The sequence below is a fragment of the Artibeus jamaicensis genome, unplaced genomic scaffold, assembly GCF_021234435.1.
Source record: "Artibeus jamaicensis isolate MK-2021 breed Jamaican fruit bat unplaced genomic scaffold, CSHL_Jam_final contig_233, whole genome shotgun sequence".
Classification (NCBI taxonomy): Eukaryota; Metazoa; Chordata; class Mammalia; order Chiroptera; family Phyllostomidae; genus Artibeus; species Artibeus jamaicensis.
The window spans coordinates 52973783-52996174 of NW_026521486.1; the positions used below are offsets into that span (position 1 = coordinate 52973783).

The following is a 22392-nucleotide window of genomic DNA, read 5'->3' on the forward strand; positions in this document are numbered from 1 at the left end:
TGATATCCCTGAGCCCCTCTGTTTCTGGGGGAAAAACCTATAAATATGAATGCTTTGTAAACTCCTTGAGCAATTTAACATCGAAACTTGAGAACCACTGTCTTAAATGGAAATGATTTTAATGCAATGGCTATAAATAGGAGCATTCAATAATCCCAACTGAGAAGTAAAAAAATGGGATGAGATATAAAGATGTTATTCTGCATTGAGATGACCTATAAAAAGCAATGGTGATATGTGGTCTCTTGAAGAGTATTTCAAAGGACAGAAGCAGATGTCAAAGTTCATCTTCACTGAAGACAACATAAGAGAAAATAGACACAAGAGACAAAGGATCAAGTGAAGCCAATCAAAAGAAAGTAGGATTTGGATCCATTGATCATCATGTGGAGTCTCGGGGAGGAGCAGAGCATGGATCTGTGGGAACACTCACTGGCCAGCATGAGGCAAGGGTCCTCCATCTCGATCCTCCGCACTTGGGCCTTCAGGAAGAGCTGGAAATCAATGCCTCTGGCCTGGGAGGGGTTGGTGAAAAATCGGGCAGGAATCCGAGAAGTGTCTTTGTGGTCCTCTTGGCCAAAGCCCAGACTGAAGAGGACATCTTCTGCATCTTCTTGCACCTTGTCCAGAATCTCAGAGATGCTAACAAGAGGGAGATGGGGTAAGAAGGGGCAATTTTGAGGCACAGGGTAACCCAGAGTGTCTTTGACTTTGAGAAAAGCTTTCATTTTTCTGAACCTAAATTCTCTGTCTGAAACAAGAAAATGACAATGTAGCTCTGGTTTAAAAATTGAATGAGATTCTGTCATAGTACTTTGAATAACTGATTACAGGTGAATGAACTTTACTATGAGAGGATTTGCACAATCAAAAGCAGTACAGATGCAAAGAAACCTATAGTTGTATTATTAACCAGGCAGTTCCTGCTTGCGTGTCTGCACTATGACACAGCTGGCTTCTGCCAAGTGCTTTGCATCTTGCTATGCAGTTTGACCTAACGGTTGTGTGGGACAACCAGAGAATGCATGTGTAGGGAACATAAAACTCATTTTATTCTCACTTTCAGGGTAAAAAAATTTCAATATGGTAGGTCCTCACTTAACATTGTTAATAGATTCTGTGACTTTAAGCAAAACAATATATAATGAAATCAGATTTTACCATAGGCTAAATTGTTAGAAATAACTGTTAAGTTCCTATGGCATCTCATCAATGTTGTAACAAAATGGCATTGAATGGAACAGCATTATTTGAGAACCTGCTGTGTAAGTATGTTCAAAACCTGACTTTGAGAGGTAGACCCCTTTGTAGCACCATCTCAGTACAGAAGCCCTCTCTCTTTGTGGCACCAGCATGTAGCTACATCTGGGTCTGTATTCCACCAGGCTGGGAGACACAGAGCTCAATAACTACGCATCCCAAACAACAACAGGGGCTGTGGATTACTTGAAAATTTGAATAATCACTGTCACTTTCTTCAGAAAAGATGTTAGGCTTTTGATTCAAATAGGTACCATCTTGTTTAATTAATAGCTGGATAATTAACTGGAATCCCTGGCTCTATTTTGATGTTTGTTACCTAAGTGCTGATTGTATTTCCATGGTCCTAGTTTTCCTTATATGAATTGTGGGTCTAAATCTGGATCACTGGTTCTCAGTCATGGGCGCATATTAGAAGTGATATGGGAAACTTTGAAAAACCTCTGTTTAACCTTTATTTGCCCAGACCCCAGGCGCCATAGGAGAACAATAAGGCCGTCTAGGAAGAGCAGATAAAGCAGATAGCCGGATAGTCACTAGGACTAGGGCTAGCACCCTTGCAGATAGAACCAATTTTCACATTTAGCCTTTGAACTCTGCTTCTGCCCCGAAGATAGAACTAATTACCGCATTCTGCTTCTGTATCCTGCTTTGCCACGTAGATAGGAAGACCCCTAATCTATATATTCCCCAAGAATCTTTTGTTTGGGGCTCAGAATTTGGAGACTGACTCCTCTGGGCCCGTGCACGTAAAAGGAATAAACCTCATACTCCAGAATCCCTCGGTGTCTGGTCGCTTCATTTCCCGTAACAGAATCGCTTTGGGAGGGCACTTTACAAAATGCAGACCTCTGAGTCTTATCTCAAGAGATGCTGGTTTAATTGATTGGAATGGATTGGCTAGGCTTGGGGCTCTGTAGAAACAAGTCACTAAAGATAGTTATGTGGCTAATAAGTCTCAGAAGCAGATCTCAAATTCAAACTTTGACTTGAAATTCAAGGCACTTTTAATCACACCACACTAGTTTTCATGGCTTTCCATCTTGTTTTAACATCATTTGCATGTTATTTTGTTCACCCTATTGAGTTGTTAAACTCCTGGGGCAACTTCATCTTCTTCATCTTTTCAAATTCTGTACAGTCATTCCCTGGCCTGAGCTCAGGAATTCAAAATTGCCTGAATGAATCAATATTTTATTGCTTCATTTAACCAACAAATCAATTAATCAATCCCTGTATGGGCTGTTTATGAACACTCAGTAAAGTCCAGGAGCTGTGATGGTACCAGTGCTGTATCTCCTGGTCTACAAAGTTCAGTGGAAAGAACCGAACTATTTTGCATGTAGCATCTAGCTCTGAGCAGTAGAGTCCTCTGTGTTCCCCACTATTCTTGAAGCAAGTATGCCATATTTTTCAAGTATGTGGCTGCATAAAATCTTCAGTGAGATATCCCAGGAAAACTGGGCAGTGGATTATCAGTTCTATTCTCTTCATCTTCCCCATTCTTCTACCCCTGCCAAACTTGGTACATACCTTGAACTAGTCTTGTTGGTCCCACCAGTCATGCTGCTGGAAGCCAAACTGCAGCCAAGATCTAGTAGCTGGCAGGGCCGGGCTGTCTCTAGGAAATGCCTGCAGGGATCAGAGATGATGTCAGACTAATCCTGTAAGCAGTCTGCACCCAAGCTCCAAGACATGCCTGCTGGGCATCGTCACTCCCTGTGAAAATCCAGTCTATGACTTCATTCTTAGTGGCAAAATCTCACCCTCCTGTGAATTTTCAGCTCTTTGTTTTTCACTTCTTTGACTCTGACACTTACCCTAGTTCATAGCTCCTGAAGGAGAGACCCTTTATCCCAGCTGAACCTTACACTTACCTGGAGAAGAGTTTGCCATTGGCGGCCAACAATGTGGCTGGACAAGGAACAGAAAGACAAAGAGAAAGTTATAAGGAAAAATAAAAATCACCTAAACTGCCCTGCCCTCTGAACTAAAAACTCAGCCCCCTCCGTTCCTCTCTGCAACTACTGTAGGATCACTGAACCAAATTCAGTGACCTAAAGGGGGTATCTAAAGGTTCTCAAACACAGATCTGAAAGGGGGACAGACATGGTGGAGAACAATGGACCCCAAGCCTCTGAACTTCTGGACCATGACTGATTTCTAGGCAAGAATTCCTCTGTCCTGAGAAGGATAGAGTCATTCAGCCCTCCAGGCCAGACTCCCTATCCTACTATAGGAGTCTCTACAGGTCCCAGGAGACACTAATAGGTTGTTATAACTCCATCTTTTACTCAAACCCTTATTTTTCTGCAACGTAGTCTCTCTCATGCGCACTACTGAGAGAGACTGCATTGGGTTTCCTACACAGAAAACCATTTTGAAGATGTCTGAGCAGCCAATGTTACTGTGATATTGTATGTTATATTCCCAGGGTCCAAAGGAAAGCTCCAGTGGTGGACCAGTAGACATCCTGACAGGCTGGTGCAGAAGTATTTCTGGGCAGATGATGCTTTCTGAGTTTCACATTAGATCCTATTGAGACTATTCTTTCCCTGTGGATAAAACCCAGGGATGCCTTTTCTGCAGTTATCCCCTTTCATTCTACCCTTATTAATCCAATATACAGTTTCTTACTCAATCTCAACCTCACAGAGCTGTGCCACTTACCCTCTGCTCCAAGGGTCAAGTCATCTTCAAAGCTGGTTCCATGGCTGGGACACCCTGTCAAATAATGAGGCAAAGGTCACAGAAAATCAGGCTTGGACACACACACACACACACACACACACACACACACACACACACAACCACATAGTCACATCAGACATCCACGTGTTTGCAAACCTACCCCCAGCTGTATGTACATATACTACCTCAGGAATCACACTCATATTTTGACTCAGAAAGAATCACACGCACACTCATCTATAATTAACCTGTCCCCTACACCACATAGTCATGCACACAATCTTCTGCCAAATAGCATGTGGGGGTGCACACACATAAATACACATTTTATAAAGCTCTTTTTCTGTAGCAGTGATTGTTAGCTGAGTAACCACTAATGGAAGATAACCTTTGAGTACTGTTGAGCCAGTGGGCTCTATGCCAATGCTCACTTTATCTTCTGGACCTTTCCAACTGCTTGTGATCACTGATAGGCGTTTTGCAGATAGTTATGAGAGTCAGCCTTCTGGTGGATGCACATGCCCATGCATATACACACACACTCACACACACACAGCCACATCACCAGGTAGATGAACAATAGAAGGAAGAACAGACCCTATACTCACCATTATAGATTGACTGTCCTGCTTCCTCAAAAAACCCTTCTTCAGAGTATCTAAAAACCAAACATAAACTTATAGGTCCAAATCACCACATTTTCCAAGGGGGCTTTCCTCAAATATGTCCCACAGGTTCATGTAATTTTTTAATGAGAGTCAGCAGTATTTAAGCTGATTTTATGTTGAAGAAAGCAAGACAGGGTGGTTATTTGACTGACAAGTTCATGGAGGTAGTCAGGGAAGATGGAATTGGAGGGCTGTTGTTGCACTGACCACATTGTCTAAAGTTAGCTTAGCAATAATTCTCTAGGTGAGTTCCTAGGTAGAATAGACAGTAAAGAGTATAGGAGCAAAACTGGAGAGACATACATTTATAGAAGCAGGGCTTTGGGTGTATAATTTTCACATTACAAAAGCAAATATAGAAAAAAAAACTTTTAGTAGGCCATCTTTTCTATCCAGACCCCTTTTCTTGTCTCTGAGCCATAGTCTTGCAGAACATCATATCTCTCAGGAAGCAGCAGAAACTGCATCTTGGTTAGAGATTATATTTTTACATTTTGAGATATGGGCTTATCAAACATTTACCATCTCCAGAAGAAAAACAGATGGAAACCAGCATAATTGGTAGTGAGAAACAGCTCAGTTTTATAAACAAGGAAGAAATTCTCTAAAACAGATGAGTGAAATAATCTGTGACAAAGCTTTGGATGGGGACCAGAGCACCTGGAGTCTAGTCCTGGCTCCTTGCTACTGCTATGTTCTCAAATATGACGTAGGGGATCAGATGACTAGTTATTATTGTTAGTTAAGTCTACCTCAAACACTGATGTGTTGTGAGTTGCATAGAGTTTGCTTCCTGAGGGTTTGAAAAATGGAAGTTGCACATGATGCTTTGAATGTAGTCTCCTGTGGAGGCTGGAGCAGAGACTTGTTGAGTGAGTTATCAGGGAGGGACTGGAGTGCGTCTGTTCCACTGGAGTGGTCTGAAATGAGCCTCCTCCTTTTTCAGTCTCCAGCAATGCAAAGAAATCTCAAGCTATTGAAGCATCATTCCATGAAATGTTTAATAATGGCAATGGGCTTCCTAATTGAACATCTGTAGATTAGTTGTGCTTAAATTTTACAAAATAAGCCTTGTATATTGTATACTGACATTTTTTTACCAGCACTTTGCTTTTAATGTTAAAAAAAATCCCTGTTTTCCAAATTCTGTATTTTTATATGTCTTATGAAAAAACTGGACATCAAGGTATGATATAAAATGTGAAATCAAACAAGACAAGTAATAATGAGTGTTGGAGAGGTTGTGGAGAAAAGGGAACCCTCATTCACTGCTGGTGGGAAGGAAGACTGGGACAGCCACTATGGAAAATGGTCTGGCAGTTCCTCAAAAAATTAAGAATGGAGTTACCACATGACCAACAATCCCTCTCCTGAGTACCTATCTGAAAAACTTGAAAACATGTACTAGCAAAGACATCTGAACCCCTATGTTCATTGCAGCACTATTCACGGTGGCCAAGACATGGAGAAAACTGAAGTGTTCTTCCGAAGAGGACTGGATTAAGAGGATGTGGTGAATATGTACAATACTCCTCAGCCACAAGGAAAGGCAAAATACTGCCATCTGTGACAACATGGATGGACCTTGAGAATATTATGCTGAGTGAAATAAGTCAGTCAGAAGAAGCTAAGAATAATATGATTGTACTCACGCGTGGGATGTACAATAAAACGGAAACTCATGGACACAGACAGCAGTGCAGTGGTTACCAGAGGGAAGGGAGTTGGGGGTTGATGGGTGGAGGGGGCCTAATATGTGGTGACAGTAGATGGTTTGACTTTGGGTAGTGGGTATACAGTGTGATATACAGATCCTGTCTCATACAAATGTACACTTGAAGCCTAGACAATCCTATTAACCAATGCCACTCCAATAAAGTTAAAAAATGTGAAATTATATTCCCAAGCTAATTAAGAACCAGTAACTTTAATACTACAACTTGAACTACAAATATATACTTTTCTTTCTAGTATATAACATTATACATAAACCATAATTTTATTATACATATAACATTATTAAATAAATATATTTAATATAATACTATAGATATGTTAAATATATATTACAAATATTAATATAAATTAATATTTACTATTACTGTTAAAACACTGGTAACAAATATAATCAACTACTAAATATTGACATTTACAACTGCATTTAATGCTTGTGCTGTAGCTACATAGTAATACAGCTACTAAAGCCAACTATTATCATAACTACAATAAAAACACACTACTACTGTGTTTCTGGGTGTGTGTTCAGTGGATAGTCACCCATTTATAGTCACCAAAAGAAGTGATTTTCAGAATAATCCACAACTGGAAGACCCAAATCTCTCATTATTGTAAAGTGGATAAACTGTAGGATGAATATACAATTTAATGCTACATAATAAAATCTATGACCAGTTGCTGCTTGTAAAACACGAACATCACAAACATAATGCTGAATGAAAGAAACACATGAAACAGTTCATGTTGTATGATTCTACCTACATAAAGTTAAAAAACTGGAAAACTCATCTATGAGGTTATAAGTCAGGTTACTGGTTACCTTGGGAGCTGGGTGATGAGTGAGGGGGACAGACAGGAGTTTCTGGAGTGTGAATGATGTTCCTGTAGGTCTTATAGATGAGTGCCCTCTGAGAAAATTCCTTAAGGTATGTATTTAATACTTGTTTATTTTTCAGTAAATACTTTATACTTCAATACAATTTATATTATTGTTATTTTGGCAGCTTTATTGAGGTATAATTGATATATTATTGGGTTGGCCAAAATATCCATATGGTATTTTTCCATAAAATAAAATACACATTTTTCATTTTCACCAATAATTTTATTCATTTGGTGAGACATTCAATTAATGTCTCAGTTTGATTGCTATCAAGTTCGACTGGTCTACCCAACTATGGAGCATTGTCCAGTGAGAAATCACCAGCACAAAACTTCACAAACCACTTTTGACATGTTTGATCAGTCACAGAACCTTCTGCACACTGAACAAATCTTTAGTTGTGTTTTTACCTTTCTTGAAACAATAAAGTATAATATGCCAAAAATATTGCATATTTTCTTCCATCTTCAACATTAAAATGGCTACACAAATAATTACCAATTTTGATGTTTTTAAAAATGCATGATGATATGACAGCTGTGACAATACAATCTAACAAAAACGGTTTCAAATGAAATTAAAGACAACCAAGTGCTACCAGAGCCATCTTTCATAAAGAACCAAGTGAACTTTTTGGCCAACCCAATACAAAGAACTGCACATATTTCATGTGTACAATGTGATGAATTTGGATATGTGCAGACACCCGTGATACTGTGACCAATCGAGCTAATAGACACACCCAACAACTCCCAGTTTCCTTTTTCCCCTTTGTGTCTTTTTGAAGTAAGGACACTTAACATGAGATCCACCCTCTTAACAAATTTTAAAGTATACAATAGCACATTGTTAGCCATAAGCACTATACTGTACAGTAGATACCTAGAACTTATCTAGCACAACCAAAATGTACACCTGCTGAGTTCTACCACAATTTATGTTAAAAAAGAAATGCTACTAATATTTATGCTCTGCTTCAATAAAATTTACATTAAAAATACCACTGATAACCCTGGCTGGTGTAGCTCAGTGATTGAGCACTGGATTAATCCTCTGGATTGTGAACCAGAGGATCACGGTTTGATTCCTAGTCAGGGCACATGCCTGAGTTGCGGGCCAGTTCCTGGTGGGGGACCCACAAGAGGCAACCACACATTGATATATCTCTCCCTCTCTCTTTCCCTTCCCCTCTAAAGATAGATAAATAAAATCTTTAAAAAATACCACTGATAAAATTCCTAGTCTGGCCAAAGGCAAACTTGCTATTATTCATTAGACACAAGTTTTTGTGGAGTGTTCACCCTGTATTTCTCTCTCTAGTTGTACCCTGGCAGGCATGTCCTTATGTTCCATATGAGGACCAGCCCAGGAAGACACTGGGGCAGTAGGCTTCTCTCTGTGCATGTGGGATCTACCACAGTCATATGGATGTGGGCCTGGATTTACTGGTGCCTTTTTACTGAGTGTGTTGGTTTGAAACTTCATGTCTACCACCCAAGTCGCAGGCCTTTCATGGGTTGTCACTGAAGATGTAATGTCAATGACTGAGGACTAGATCCACAGCTGCACCTCTCTCTCCACCTGTTCACTGAAAGGTCACTTAGCATGATTTTAAGTCTGAAGTACAAGAGCCAAGGTGCCATTCTCCTGTACACTCAATTCATAAAGAAAGAGTAGGGAGGTGGATTGGATTATGAGAAGAAGCATGTGACTATTTTTAGCTACTTCCAGCAACTTCCATAGGCTCTGTTTGCAGAGATTTTAAACTGACATCCACACAGATGGATTTGGGCTCCTGACCCTACCTCCGATGATTCACAAGCAACATATTCATGTCTCAGAAAATCCCCTGAGGGCTTAAGAAGGGAAAGAAAAAGGAGAGGTATAGTTTGTAAAGACGCACATGATCTAAACCTGTAGCGGAAGGGTCTGCTACTAGATTCAATTTCCCCGAGAAACACTGACACTAAATTACCAAGGAACTTTCTTGGAAAGCTTGTCATAAAACAAAGCCCCTTTGCTACCAGAGGGTGTTTGGCATTGGAAAGAAAATGGTAACTACACGGTCTTGAAATAAAATTTGAAAGGTGCCTCCCAGGGCGCCTCCCAACAGAGTGGGCAATCGGTGAATGTGGGTTTCTTGTCTGTCTTCTTTCCACTGTGGTCTTTGCAGCTTAAGAATCAAAGATGGTAGTAACATAGAAGGTCATATTTGGAGTACATTTCATCTAAATCTACCTCAAAGTATTTTCTCACTATCATCAATCATCATTTTTATTTTTTTTATTTTCCCATATAGTTAAAAAGTATTACATACTCTTTGGGAAGATTAGAAAATAGAGAAAATTAGAAATATTTTATGAACTTACTAGGTCCCCTTCCAAAGGCAAATGTAAGTATGCTAATAGGTTGATTTCCTGGGGGCCTTTTTGAAGTTTAAATATTGAATTTTTCAACAATTAGAAAAGTAAAGCATTTTTGACAGATACTCTTTCACCTGTCACCCTATTTTCACAGATGTAAACATTTTGTCATATTTGCTTCAGATAAAAATAAAAATGAATAAAATGTTAATGATATAACTGGTGTCTCATTTTACTCCCATTCTCCCTCCTTTCTTCTTTTCTACAGATAACCATCATCCCGGAGGTGGTGTGCATTACTTCCGGACGTATTTTTTGATAAAGCGATAGAAGACAGACTGGCAGATAGATAGACAGATGATAGACTTGTTTTGTGAAGTTTTAAAGTAGCAGAAAGCCCCTACTTTATAGGCCTTACCACTCACATATTACTACAGAGCATTACAGCACTTGTACATACACCATAACATTAAATCTTTGAAAACTTTTGACACTATTATTCTAGTTCTCCACTTTATAGGTGAGAAATCTGAAATAGAATTTCACCTGTTGACTTACAGTTTACACAGATAGATAGCAAAAGAATTAGACTCAAATCTTGGACTCTTTATTTACCAGTATGCATTTTCAACATATATTTTGTATCAGGGTTTATTTTTGTGAAAAAGAGGTGGGGAAAGGTGATCTCTGAAGTTTGTGATCTCGTAGTGAATTTATTCTTTTCAACTAGAATGTAGTATGTCTAAAGTTAAGCAGCATATTTAAAACTATTTAGCACCTATCTAGACTATTTAGACAATCAGACAGTTAGCAAATGCACAGTTAGTAATTGTTGATGTAAATTGATTAAGACTCAAGAAAAGTTAGTGAGATAAAGACATTAACTGAGACAACTTGTTCTCTTGAACAAATCTGGTGAAGCATTTTATTTTATTTTTATAATTTTTTAATTTTAATTTTTTACTGAATTTATTGGGGTCACATTGGTTAATAAAATTATATAGATTTTAGGTATACAATTCTATAAAATGTCATCTGTATATTGTATTGTGTGTCCACCATCCCAAGTCAAGTCTTCTATTACCATTTATCGCCCCTGCATCTCTTCTTCCTCCTCCCACCCCTCCCCCCTTTCCTCTGTCAGTGGTGAAGGATTTAAAAATCTCAGAACAGTTTTCACACACCAAAACTTGCAAATGTCCCTATTCCTACATTACTTTACTTCTCTATATTTCGATTACCCTTAACTGACTTTGAAGTCATTGAATTGTGAAACAGATTAGGACTATAAAGACAACATGTTTTGTAAACAACAAAAACACCAAATAAATCCCTCCTGGCATTACCTTCTGGGTCACAGTTGAACTAAATAATGTTGGATTATTCAGTGCTATTTATTTCCTACCAAATAAGCAAGGGTGGGTTCATGTATATGTTAATAGATGAGTTTAGATGAAAGGCTATATAAAGACTGGACCATTCCTGGAGGGGAAGTAAAGAGCAGGCAGGAGTTATAACTTCTGAGAATTCACTATCACACGAATGATCAGGCTTAAATAGGTCACAGGAGCCTTCTCTCTGTGTCTGAGTAGACTGACTCTAAAACGGTATAGGCTGTGGGGTGTATGGTCTCATATTTTAAATGTTTCTGAGGAAAGATACTACATTTTGCCCTGAAGTATCTGCTGAAATTCTTCACTACTTGGAATGTTTGGAGTAAACTCTTAGCCCCTTTGTCCTGTGTTCTGCAGTAGAAGTAAACAACATAGTGACAAATTATTCTGATCAGAAGAGCAATTAGGTTTCTAACCTCTTTCGGGACATAGTGTTAGGCTCTAGCCTGAAGGGAAAGGCAGTAGAGTGGGGATCTGGGTCTCAGCCCAGCCATTCCCCAAAGCTGCAGATTTCTGTCATTCTTGGCTTCAGACTAGATCCTGCCTGCATTTCCAGGCCTCCACATTAAATTAGTCTCATCCCAGAGTTGCACTTGATTCACAGCTGCCATGCCCACACTCAGCCCAAGGCTCCCCTCTCTTCCCCTCCTCATTTCAACCCCACTTCGAACCCTTAGGCCCAATTCAAACCCATTTTCTTGTTTCTGAGTTCCCATGAGTCAGTGCCTGTTAGCATATCCAACCATCCACATGTTCAGTCCCACTGCCCCTCCAGCGCTTACCCACAGTCCTGCAGCCAGTCTTCAATCTTGGTGATTGGATTCCCTAGGAAAGTCAGACATCAGATCAGTGTGGGAGCTGAAGAAAGTCAGACTCCTTCCCTGCAACTCACCCCATTTTCAAGTTTGTCCTTATATAAGTCTCGTCACAAATCCTTCCCTCCCCCCATAAGACTTTTCCTTAAGATATAAGAGGAGTATACCCATGTATACAAATAGTGGATATTTCTTCTCTCTTTTCCCTCTGTCCCTTTCTTCCAAGGCACCTGGAAAATGCCTAGGATGTTAAGCCCACTGCTCTCTTTCCCCCATGCTTTGGGAAAAGGTGTGGGTCCTTCCCCTAAAAGAAAAAAAAAAGGAACAAACCCAAAATAAAACCAGAAAAGCACAGTATTGCATTTGTGATTTTTGTTTACTATTAAATAAGCAAAACTGGGTTTATTTATAAAAGATTCCCACCTCCTACCCCATGGCTAAAGTCACATTTGAACCTCAAAGAAGTTCTGAGAGGCATACAGAAAAAGTACTACTATTACACAATTTAAATGAGACAACTATGTCTTAGAGCTGAGTGACTTGCCAAAGGATACACAGCTTGTCAGTGACAGAGATGCAGCCAGAGTCCAGGCATTTGGGCTGTGATTGTGTTACACAGACAAAATTGAAACATCCCAAAGCACTCACAGAGCACTCTGACCCCATGCCCTACAGACAACTTCTCAGGATGACACACAAATATGCCTTTTTCTGTTTCCCAATCTTATGCCTGTCTTTTTCTCACGTAATTCACATTTTGTATTACTTTATCCTTCTTCCCTTAAACTCATTTAAACCAGTCAAAATGAGCCTCCTTGAGGGCCTCGCCTAGACAAGGGACCTACCTACTGCCCATACAATGCAGGCCTGTGCCTGCCGCCCCATTCCCCTACCGAAGACGACGTGGAAGTCTGTTTGGTGTCTAACTGCCTCTTACCTTCCTGGAAAACATCATCCAGGTTGGCTGGCTCAGGATCTGGGACATCCTGCAGGGCAGCTGCAGCCTCCTCTTCCAGGACCTGGGTCTGCCAGTGCCGGCTCTGACGGATCCAGGCCCGTCGCTTCTCCCAGGATGTGGGGCTTAGCACAGAGCCCTCCATGGCCCTGGTTCAGTCTTCAAGGTCTCCTGCGACAGTGCTGCTGCCCTGAGGATTGAAGCACAGTGGTACTCCCTCATCCTCTACTTGGACACTCGTGGGGTGCCCCGGACTCCCTGTCTTCCTGGATCCCCACAAAGGAGCGTGACTCCTGTACCGATTTTTGGAGGCGCAGGGAAGAAAGACATGTTTAGCTCTTCCTCCATCTTCAAGAAAAAAGAGTGCTCTGAAAAATCCAAACACCAGGGCTTTCAAATCAGTAAGTCTGGAAACTTCAAACATCACATGCTTTAAGGAGCTCAATTCAAAGAGTTCTTCCTACTTAAAGAGGAGCTACTTTCTGTGATTACACAGAAGTGGTGTGTTAGAAAACATTTTTCTTTAATCCTTTCGGATTTTGTCTCAGAATCTTCCACTAACATCAAAATATTTATGAATTTGCAATTTATAAACTCCACTTTGTTTGATTCTCATAAAGGCATATGAAGAAGTCTCAGATCTCAAAAGTTGAACAACTTTTCTAAGGTCCACAACCAGGAATTCATTTTAACTATAGTCATTCTGAGTTTGCCTTGTTTAATTTCCTCTTTTGTATATTAGGGGTTCACATAGGATTTCTTTTGGGGTGGGGGAATCTCACAATAAAAACAACAAGGAGATGTTGCCTTAACCAATTGCAGCCACCACCTCAAGGATCACCATTTTCCACACTGTGTCCATGGCTTTCTCCATAGCTATGAGTTCATTCCCTGGCTCATCCATTTGTTTGTATTTCTTTTAGCACTGCCTAATCAACACCATTGTATTCTTCCAAGAGGTTCATCCTGAAGGCACTAGCCATTTATTCAAAGAGGAAGAAAGAGGAGAGGAATCATTTAATTGTCCAAAAAGAGCTTTAAAGACTCAAGGCTAGTGAACGCTTATTGGTTTATGCTCTGTTCTCCTGCCTCTTCCTCACTTGCTGCACTCATAGCAATGAGTTAGTGGAGGTGGGACCATTGCTCTCTACTGCCTTGTCTCTCTATTCCCTGGAGCTACCACACCAGCCCCTCATCTTAGCTATACTTCTGTTGGAGTAAAGGGAAAGAAAAATAAGGAGAGTGCCAATTTCCAGAGACTTCTGTTCTTCAAGCCTTTAAAAACAAAATCATTTGTGAGGCATTCAACAATTTAGGCAATAAAATAGCTATTTTTGAAGAGAACAAATTGAACATAAAACACATTCCTAGGGCAATAAAATTGTTTTGAATGCCTCTGCTTGCTACAGGAAAATGTATCAAGAGGAAAATAATACATGATTACTGTGGTCCGATCTAAATTCTTCTACTTCAGGTCTAACCTAAGAATATTTTTCTCTAAGGAGCGACAACAGTTGGAGCAATGAAATTTTGTTAACCTGGCCTTTTGTCCACTGCCTGTGCCTTTAAGGGGAAATTAAATGGTTGAATTAAGCTTGTGACATAGGGAAGCCACAAAAAAGGGGTAGCAGAGATAATTAGTCCTTTGGTCAGAGTTGTTGTGAGGTGATAAAAAGAGGATAACATTGTAACTAGAAAGATTTTAGGAAAAGAATCTAAAAAACCTTGATCAGTTCCAACAAAGCTGTAGCAAAGGGTAGAATCCCCTTTCTCTCTGCTGCATTTACATTGTGTAAATGTACCATTGTTTTCTGATCCAATCATTTGCTGATGGGCACTTAGGAGGGGGGAGGGCAGTTGGGAGAAGGGTTTTCAGGAACTACTATAAAGGACACATGGACAAAACCAAGTGGGAGGTTGGAAGCAGGGGAGGGAGGTGGGTTTTGCTGGGGTGGTGGGGGAGGGGTGGGAAGAAAATGCAGACAACTGTAGTTGAACAATAATAAAGTAATTTTTAAAAAAGCCTTCATCAGAATTTATTTACCTTATCAGTTCTGTGCCTCCAAACTATTTACTAGGTTGGTGTCAGTAAGCCCAGAAAAGAAAATGTCAGACATTGACTTGCCTATTGTCTTTAATTCCCAGAGCAAATGGACTTCCACCTAAATCTTGTGAACTGTTCTTTTAATAAGAAGAATGTTTTTGGTGATTAGGAAAATTTAAAAGGAAGGCAGAAAGACAGCAGGGCAGGAAGAGAGAATGAAAAAAAGAAAGAAAGAAAGAAAGAAAGAAAGAAAGAAAGAAAGAAAGAAAGAAAGAAAGAAAGAAAGAAAGAAAGAAAGAAAAAGAAAGAAAGAGGAAGAAAAAAGAGAAGGAAAGAAAGAAAAGAAAAAGAAAGAGGGGGGAGGGAGGGAGGAATATTTGACTTTCACTCTTAATTCAGTCACTTGCTAGTGATATAGGTTGGAAAATTCAATCCCTCTTTCTAGTCTCATTTTCTCAATAAGGACACTCTAGCTTAGCATAGTGCCAGAGTTTCACTTACTGAGATGGTAAATGAAAGCCTCTACTTGAGTTTCAACATACTCTGTGATATGAATCTATTCTATATTCTTCCCACACATTTGAAACTACATCACACTCATATACGCTAATTTTTCCTCTGCCCCCTGAAAATGCTTATCTTTTTATTAATCCTAGGTTGTTCTTATGTTCTTCACTCATTTCTCCTTTTGTCTCTCAACCTTTGCACACTTAACTTGCAAAACTCAGCATGTACCAATATCCCCCATGAAGCCCGGCCTGACTTCTACAGCCTACAATAGTTCCTTTTCACTGAGTCTATATCTTGCTTAATTTTCTTCTTCATTGTTACCACTAAAATATTTTACATTTATTTATTAATCTAGTTTACTGTTTCCTCTTCTGATTAGAATATGAGCTCCATGAGGACAGAGATTTTTATCTGGGTTGTTCAGTGTTGTGTTCCTAATGTCTAATACAGAACTTAACTTGTCACAGTTGCTTAATAAATGCTTATTCTCTAAATCAATGAATAATTAGTAAGTGACTATTCCCCAAAGGAGGTCAGTGTTTTACAGTCATCATAGACACATGTAGGGAGATTGGCTGCAAAACTGTGACAATAAGCTTATAATTATATGTTTGCTAAGCATGGAAAAACATTTTGGGCTAGATGTTGGAGAAAGATGAATTTGAGGGTTATTCTATGACTTGTTTACAATCTTGGAGTTCCTATCATTGTAAGCAGGAGCTGTATTTTTTCTTAACTATTTCTATTTGTTGTTCTGCCCTATGAGGAAAAGTTTTACTTAATGTAAATACTTAAAGAAAAAAATTCATATGGAAAGAGATCCTCAATACTTAATAGTTCTAAAGAAAACCTTAGAAATACATGATTATTATAGTTATGACAACAAGAAGACTGGACAAGTTAAGGACTCTATTGTCTATTGAGAATAACTGTCATTTTCTAAGCAATTTGGGTGAAAATTGAATAATTTCTTTTCTTGAAAAAGTAACAATGGTCTCAATTCTGAAATAAAAGATGCAAGAGATATCTAAGCTAATCTTTTCAACTGTGGCAAACTGGACATGGGACCAGGGAATTGAATAAGCTAATTTTCCTCAATTTCTGTTACACTTGGGTTATAGAGACCTATTCATGGGGTATTATAAGTACAATGATAGTATGAGGCAAGGAGAGATAGAATTGACTAGTTAATGGTAACAGGGGGAAGCTGTGCTACTGGGAGATAAGAAAGTGGGTATTCTTTGTGGAAATCTAGAGGAAATGGCAAATGATTATCAGGCAAGCACATCAGCAGTGAGAGTGTTAGAAAGAATTGAAGGATGGGGGGGGTGCACACAGCTGTCCAGATGGCACTTTTGAAGGCTGTGGGGCCCCCTGTAATAGAGAGAAGGGTGTGGAGATATTTTTCCCCAAGCAAGCCATACAAAACATACATCAATCTGCACAGTGGGATTTGGTGCAGTGAAAAGAGCACTGACTGGAAATCAGGAAAGTTGGGCATCCTTCCAACCTTTGTGTTCAATTAATTGACTTCTGGCACATCATTTAGATTTTCTTTTTCTTTCTTTTTTTTTCAAAGCTCATTTTAATTACAGTATAGTTGACACAATACTATATTAGTTTCAGGTATTTAACAGTAATTTGACATTTATATACCTTAAAAGTGATCACCAGTATCCATCTGTCACCATCACCAAGTTATTGTGATGTTGACAGTATTTCCTCTGTTGTGCTTTACATCCCCATGACTTATTTATGTTATCACCATACATTTTTACCTCTTAGCCCCCTTTACCTTTTTGCCCAACCTCTACCCACTGGCAACTATCAGTTTTTCTGTATCTGTTATTCTGTTTGTTTTGTTTGTTCATTTTAGTTTTTTTTATTTCATATACAAGTGAAATGACATTTCACATAACATAATATCCTCTAGGTCTATCCATGTTGTTGCAATGGCATGATTTCATTCTTTTTCATGGCTGGGTAATATTCTTGCACACACACACACACATCCAATTATTTTTTGTATGTCCATCTATTGATGAATCCCCAGGCTGCTTCCATATCATGGCTGTTGTAAATAACGCTGCAGTGAACACAGGGGTGCATATATCTTTTCAAATTAGTGTTTCACTTTTCTTCAGATAAGCATTCAGAAATGAAATTGCTGGGTCCTTCTTTGTGTTTTGATATAGTCTTTGTTTTAAAGTTATTTTATCTGATATAAATATTATTATTCTGGCTTTTTTTTCATTTCCATTTTCATAAAATATCTTTTTCCATGCCTCTCCTTTCAGTCTCTGTGTGCCTCCTGACACAAAGTGAGTGTCATATAGGCAGCATACTCAAGGGTCTTGTTTTTTATCTGCCCAGTCACCCTATGGCTTCTGAATGGAGAGCTTAGTCCATTTACATTTAATTACTGATAGGTATGTGCTTATTGCAACTTTAATTGTTTTCATACTAGACTTATAAGTGGTTGGTCTTCTACCTTCTACTAGTAAAGGTTTGCTTTTACTAGAGTGGTTACTTTTTTCCATATATTTTCTTATTTATAGTTTTGGCCTTTTCCACTTAAAGAATTCCCTTTAACATTTCTTGTAATGCTGGTTTAATGATGTTAAACTCCTTTAGCTTTTGCTTATCTGGCAAAATCTTGATCTCTCCTTCAATTCTGAATAATAGCCTTGTGGGATAAAGTATTCTTGGTTGTTGATCATTGAATATGTTATGCCACCTCCTTCTGGCCTGTGAAGTTTCTGTTGAAAAGTCAACTGATAGTCTTGTGGGCATTCCCTTGTATGTAGCCAGTTGTTTTTCTCTGGCTGCTTTTAAGATTCTCTCTTTATCTTTAACTTTTAACAATTTAATTACAATGCTTCTTGGTGTTGGTCTCTTTGGGTTCATCTTGTTTGAGACTCATTGTGCTTTACGGAGGGAAAAAGAGGGGGAAAGAGGGGCAGAAGAACATCATGTGTGAGAGAAACATTGATCAGTGTCTTCTCAAACACACCTCAACTGGGGACTGAACCTGCCACCCAGGCATATTCCCTGACCAGGAATTGAACTAGTGACATTTCACTTTTTGAGACAATGCCTGAACAACCAGACCACATCGGTCAGGGTTAGGAACTCTATGATTTGAATGTTGGTATGCTTGATGTTGTTTCAGAGGTCCCTCATTGCTATCCTCATTCTTTTCAATTATTTTTTCTTTTTGATCTTTCAGTTGGGTAATTTCCACAATCCTTTCTTCCTAATTGCTAGTCTATTTTTCTGTATCATCTGATCTGCTGTTGTTTTTCTCCAGTGTATTTTTCATTCCAATTGTTACATTCTTCACTTCTGATAGGTCCTTTTAAAAATAATTTTTACCTCTTTACCAAAGTTTTCATTGAGTTTATCCACTTGTATGCAGAGTTTGATGAGAATTTTTTTAAAAGTTAATCTTTACTTGAGGACATTTTTTCCCTTGCCTTTAGAGAGAGAGGAAGTGAGAGGGAGAAACATCAGTGCCAGAGAGAAGCACCAATTGGTTGTCTCTTGTACATGCCCAGGCCCAGTGGTGAAATCCCCCTTATCATCAGAGTTGGGTGCTCCAGAGGTGTTCCCTGGGTGGACTAGCATTGCCTCCTGTTGTGGTTGGACCTCAGCTTCTATGAACACACTGGCAGGAGAGGCTGGTCACTGGTGCAGCTGGCCATGAGGCCTGGCCACAACTGTTGCAGGCATGCTGGTGTGCAGGACAGGCCTTCAGTGGAACTGGCTGTGAGTCCCAGCCATGCTATTGCAGACACACTGCTGTGTACTGGTGCTGGCTGAGGCTACCCACAGGGTGTGGCAGGGCAGGAGCTGCTTTGGAAAGGTGACAGCCTGGATGAGTCCTCAGGGAAATGCCAGAGTGGGGTGCATAGTGTCAGCAAGGTTAATGGAGAGTGTCAGAAATGGCTCCTGCCAACATCAGACCAGCTAGGTGGGAGGAGAGTAGAGGAAGGGGGAAGAAAAATGGTGCCTACCAGCCCTTCTGACTCAGGAGAAAGTTCCAACAGGTCACTGTCCCTCCAGCACATGCTCTAAAATTAGTCAAAGTATCACCTCCATGGGTGACCTAAGTGCTTTTCGTACAGCTGCCTCTGTGTCGGGACTCAGAAAGAACACAACCTGTGCTTCCTATAGCCCTTTGGCTTTCCCAGATGTAAGCCCCACTGGTTTTCAAAGCCAGATATTATGGGGGTTCCTCTTCCTGGTGCAGGTCCCCTAGGCTAGGGTTCAAACCTCTCACTCTTTGGGGATGACCTCTGCAGTTATGATATCCCTCCCACTTGTTAGTCACCACACTGGGGGCGTGGGGGTTGGATGGGTTCTGACAAGACTTAGTCTTTACGCCTTCTACCCATCTCAGTGTGGCTTTTTATTTATATATGTAGTTGTAGAAAATCTGTTCTGCTAGTCTTCAGGTTGTTTTCAGAGATAGCTGTTTTGTATGTAGTTGTAGTTTTGGTGTCAATGAGAGGAAGTGAGCTCAGGATCTTCCTACTGTGTTATCTTGAAATTGAAGCCAGGAGGCTTACTCTTAAATACCAATTTAGCTTGTCCATGAAATGTAATATCTGGTGGTTGGTGCATTGCTCTCACAACAAATGTGGCTCCAGATGAGATTACTGAGTTACTCTAGATTTTCTATTAGGGCATTGGTTTTATTCTCTTAAATGTGAATTGATGGTCCTGGCTGGTGTGGTTCAGTGGATTGAGCATCAGCCTAGAAACTGAAATGTTGCTGGTGCGATTCCTGGTCAGTGCATATGCCTGGGTTGTAGGCTAAGTCCCTAGTTGGGGGTGTGCAAGAGGCAACCAGTCAATGTTTCTCTCACACATTGATGTTTCTCCCCCTCTCTTTCTCCTTCCCTCCCTCTCTCTCTTTAAAAATAAATAAATAAATTCTTTAAAAAAATGAATTGATGGGACTCAATGTATAAGTTTGCTGCTAATACCAATGTTTAAATGCTTATGAATTTATTCTAGTTGACTTTGAAATACGTGTAGGAATAATATTTGTAAAAGTGCATTTGTATAGTTTTTCCCATAAGGATTAGAAAATGGTCCAGTAGCCTCTGAAGTCACTTCCTTTGCAAATTCCCTTTCAAATTAGCAGTGACTTATTGGGTTCCTGGACTTCCAGCTTTCACTGATCCAGGGAAGTAGAGAGCCTGAATGAGCGAGGTTGCGAAGGAACCCAAATGTATACGTTCAGTCAGGTGTTGCTCACTGACTTCCAGCACTTGAATTTTTCTTTTTGGTTTAGTTTAAACAGATTCATCCACCTTCTTCTCTATCCAAAAAAATTCTATTTACCCTTTGAAGGCCTACATAAGTCATTTACTTTCTATTACTTACCTCTAACAACCAGCACACGTGTTATAATATATTCAACAAGAGATAAGTGTTTACCTTTCTCATTGTTCACCACTTTTTGTAGCTTGTCCCCTGAATCTTATTTTAGGGCATAGTAAGTACCTTGCAACACAAAAGTGCTCAGTAAATACTGTACCTGCAGAGCAAGAATCACATTGGTGCTAAAAAATTATCCTTACATGTCACAAGACAGGTGCTCCTGATTTTCCCTATGGAAAAAACAGTCTCAACTTCTAATATATATATTCTGTATACATTGTAGTGAAGGGGAAGAAGGGTTGGGGCATAGTCACGCCAATCCTTTGCTGATATAGTATGAAGGTCACAATAGTTTGACTAAATTTATAAGCTTAAACTATCAAATTTTCCTATCTTAAAAAATTTCCTAGAATTCCATTCTAAGTTTTCATTCCTCAGTCAAAAGTTCTTTCTGAAATTTGAGTATCATCTTTCTCAATGTTTGTATTATAATATTATATTTAATCTATCTCCTATGAAGATGGAAATCTGAAGCCTGCTCATATCTTTTCTATGACATTTCCATTAACCACCCCCCCAAAACAAAACAACAAAAACTTTACAATGTATCTACAGTTAATTGTCTGAATCACCCCAAAATCTTATTTTTTCCCTCTGCTGTCATTACCAGCCCTTTCCTCTTCTCTACATTTCTCAAAAGACTCACTCTGCAATATTTCTCCACAATCTGTCAAGTGCTCTGAAAACTGACTCCAACCAAGTAGAGTAGGAAAGAATTCTCTGTTCTGAGAATGTTACAGTTAAAAGCAGAAATTGCAGCAGACAGGGCTGATGTTAGGCAAGAGAAATCACCTCTAGTGGTTTAACATTAGGGCATAGTTTAAAAGCTTTAAAATGAAAAGTTTTGAACAAAAATCATCACCAGAAGCAGTAACTTTAGTAGCGAAGAAAACCTTTATGAGTATGTTATTATTACTACATTGAGAACATCCCGTACTTCCAGTCTCTGTTTTCTAAGGGATATAGTTAGAGCTTCTTTACATAGTAACATGGGCAGGTGAAAGCAATAGGTACTCATAATAACTCATAATACATCATAATATGTATTGAGTACCTTATGTTTATTCATAAAACCTTTCCACAAACTATCTCCCTTGGTGCTGACAATCACCTTTGAGCTAATTATTATTATCTGAAGCTCAAAGAGATATGTGACTTGTCCAAGGTCATCATATATTTAGGATCTTATAGTGTTGAGATTTAAACTCAGGTTGGTCTGACTTTTGGTTTATGCTGCCTCTTCTCTACTAGGGAAAATGGAGAGTTTATGTAATGTGAAATGGAGATTTTACTAAAATAGTTTCTCCTTTTATTTACCCTAAATTATATTTACTACTGACATCTAAATGGTGATCTTGGGTTATTTTTATTCTATTATTAGTGGAGACACTGCACCACACGTCAGACCAACCTGAGCTGTGACAGTCTTGGTGAGAGAGGAACTGCCTTGTTTCGTTACTAGCGTAGGGTTCCCTCTGGACTCCAACCAGGTGATTCCCAAGCAGCGCTGCCTTCCTCAGCCTTACAGAGTGGATTAGCAGCAAGGGCCCAGCTAAGGTCTAGTTGAGAGGGAAAGTCTGTTTGGAAATTTACTTTACTTGTAGATTATTGTGATATGCAG

At 39.4% G+C, this 22392-nt stretch overlaps 1 protein-coding gene across 1 annotated transcript in view; it reads right to left on the reverse strand.

Moving 5' to 3' along the window:
• TESPA1 (thymocyte expressed, positive selection associated 1) overlaps positions 1–22392 on the reverse strand; it is a 37519-nt gene that overhangs the window by 10366 nt on the left and 4761 nt on the right. Inside the window, exons 2-8 of the mRNA XM_037159663.2 lie at positions 12749–12956; positions 11779–11821; positions 4560–4609; positions 3931–3984; positions 3138–3174; positions 2794–2892; positions 434–642 (exon numbers count right to left, since the gene is read on the reverse strand). Of these exons, the coding sequence (XP_037015558.2) occupies positions 434–642; positions 2794–2892; positions 3138–3174; positions 3931–3984; positions 4560–4609; positions 11779–11821; positions 12749–12911 (655 nt within the window). The 5' untranslated portion in view covers positions 12912–12956. The remainder of the gene's footprint in view (positions 1–433; positions 643–2793; positions 2893–3137; positions 3175–3930; positions 3985–4559; positions 4610–11778; positions 11822–12748; positions 12957–22392) is intronic.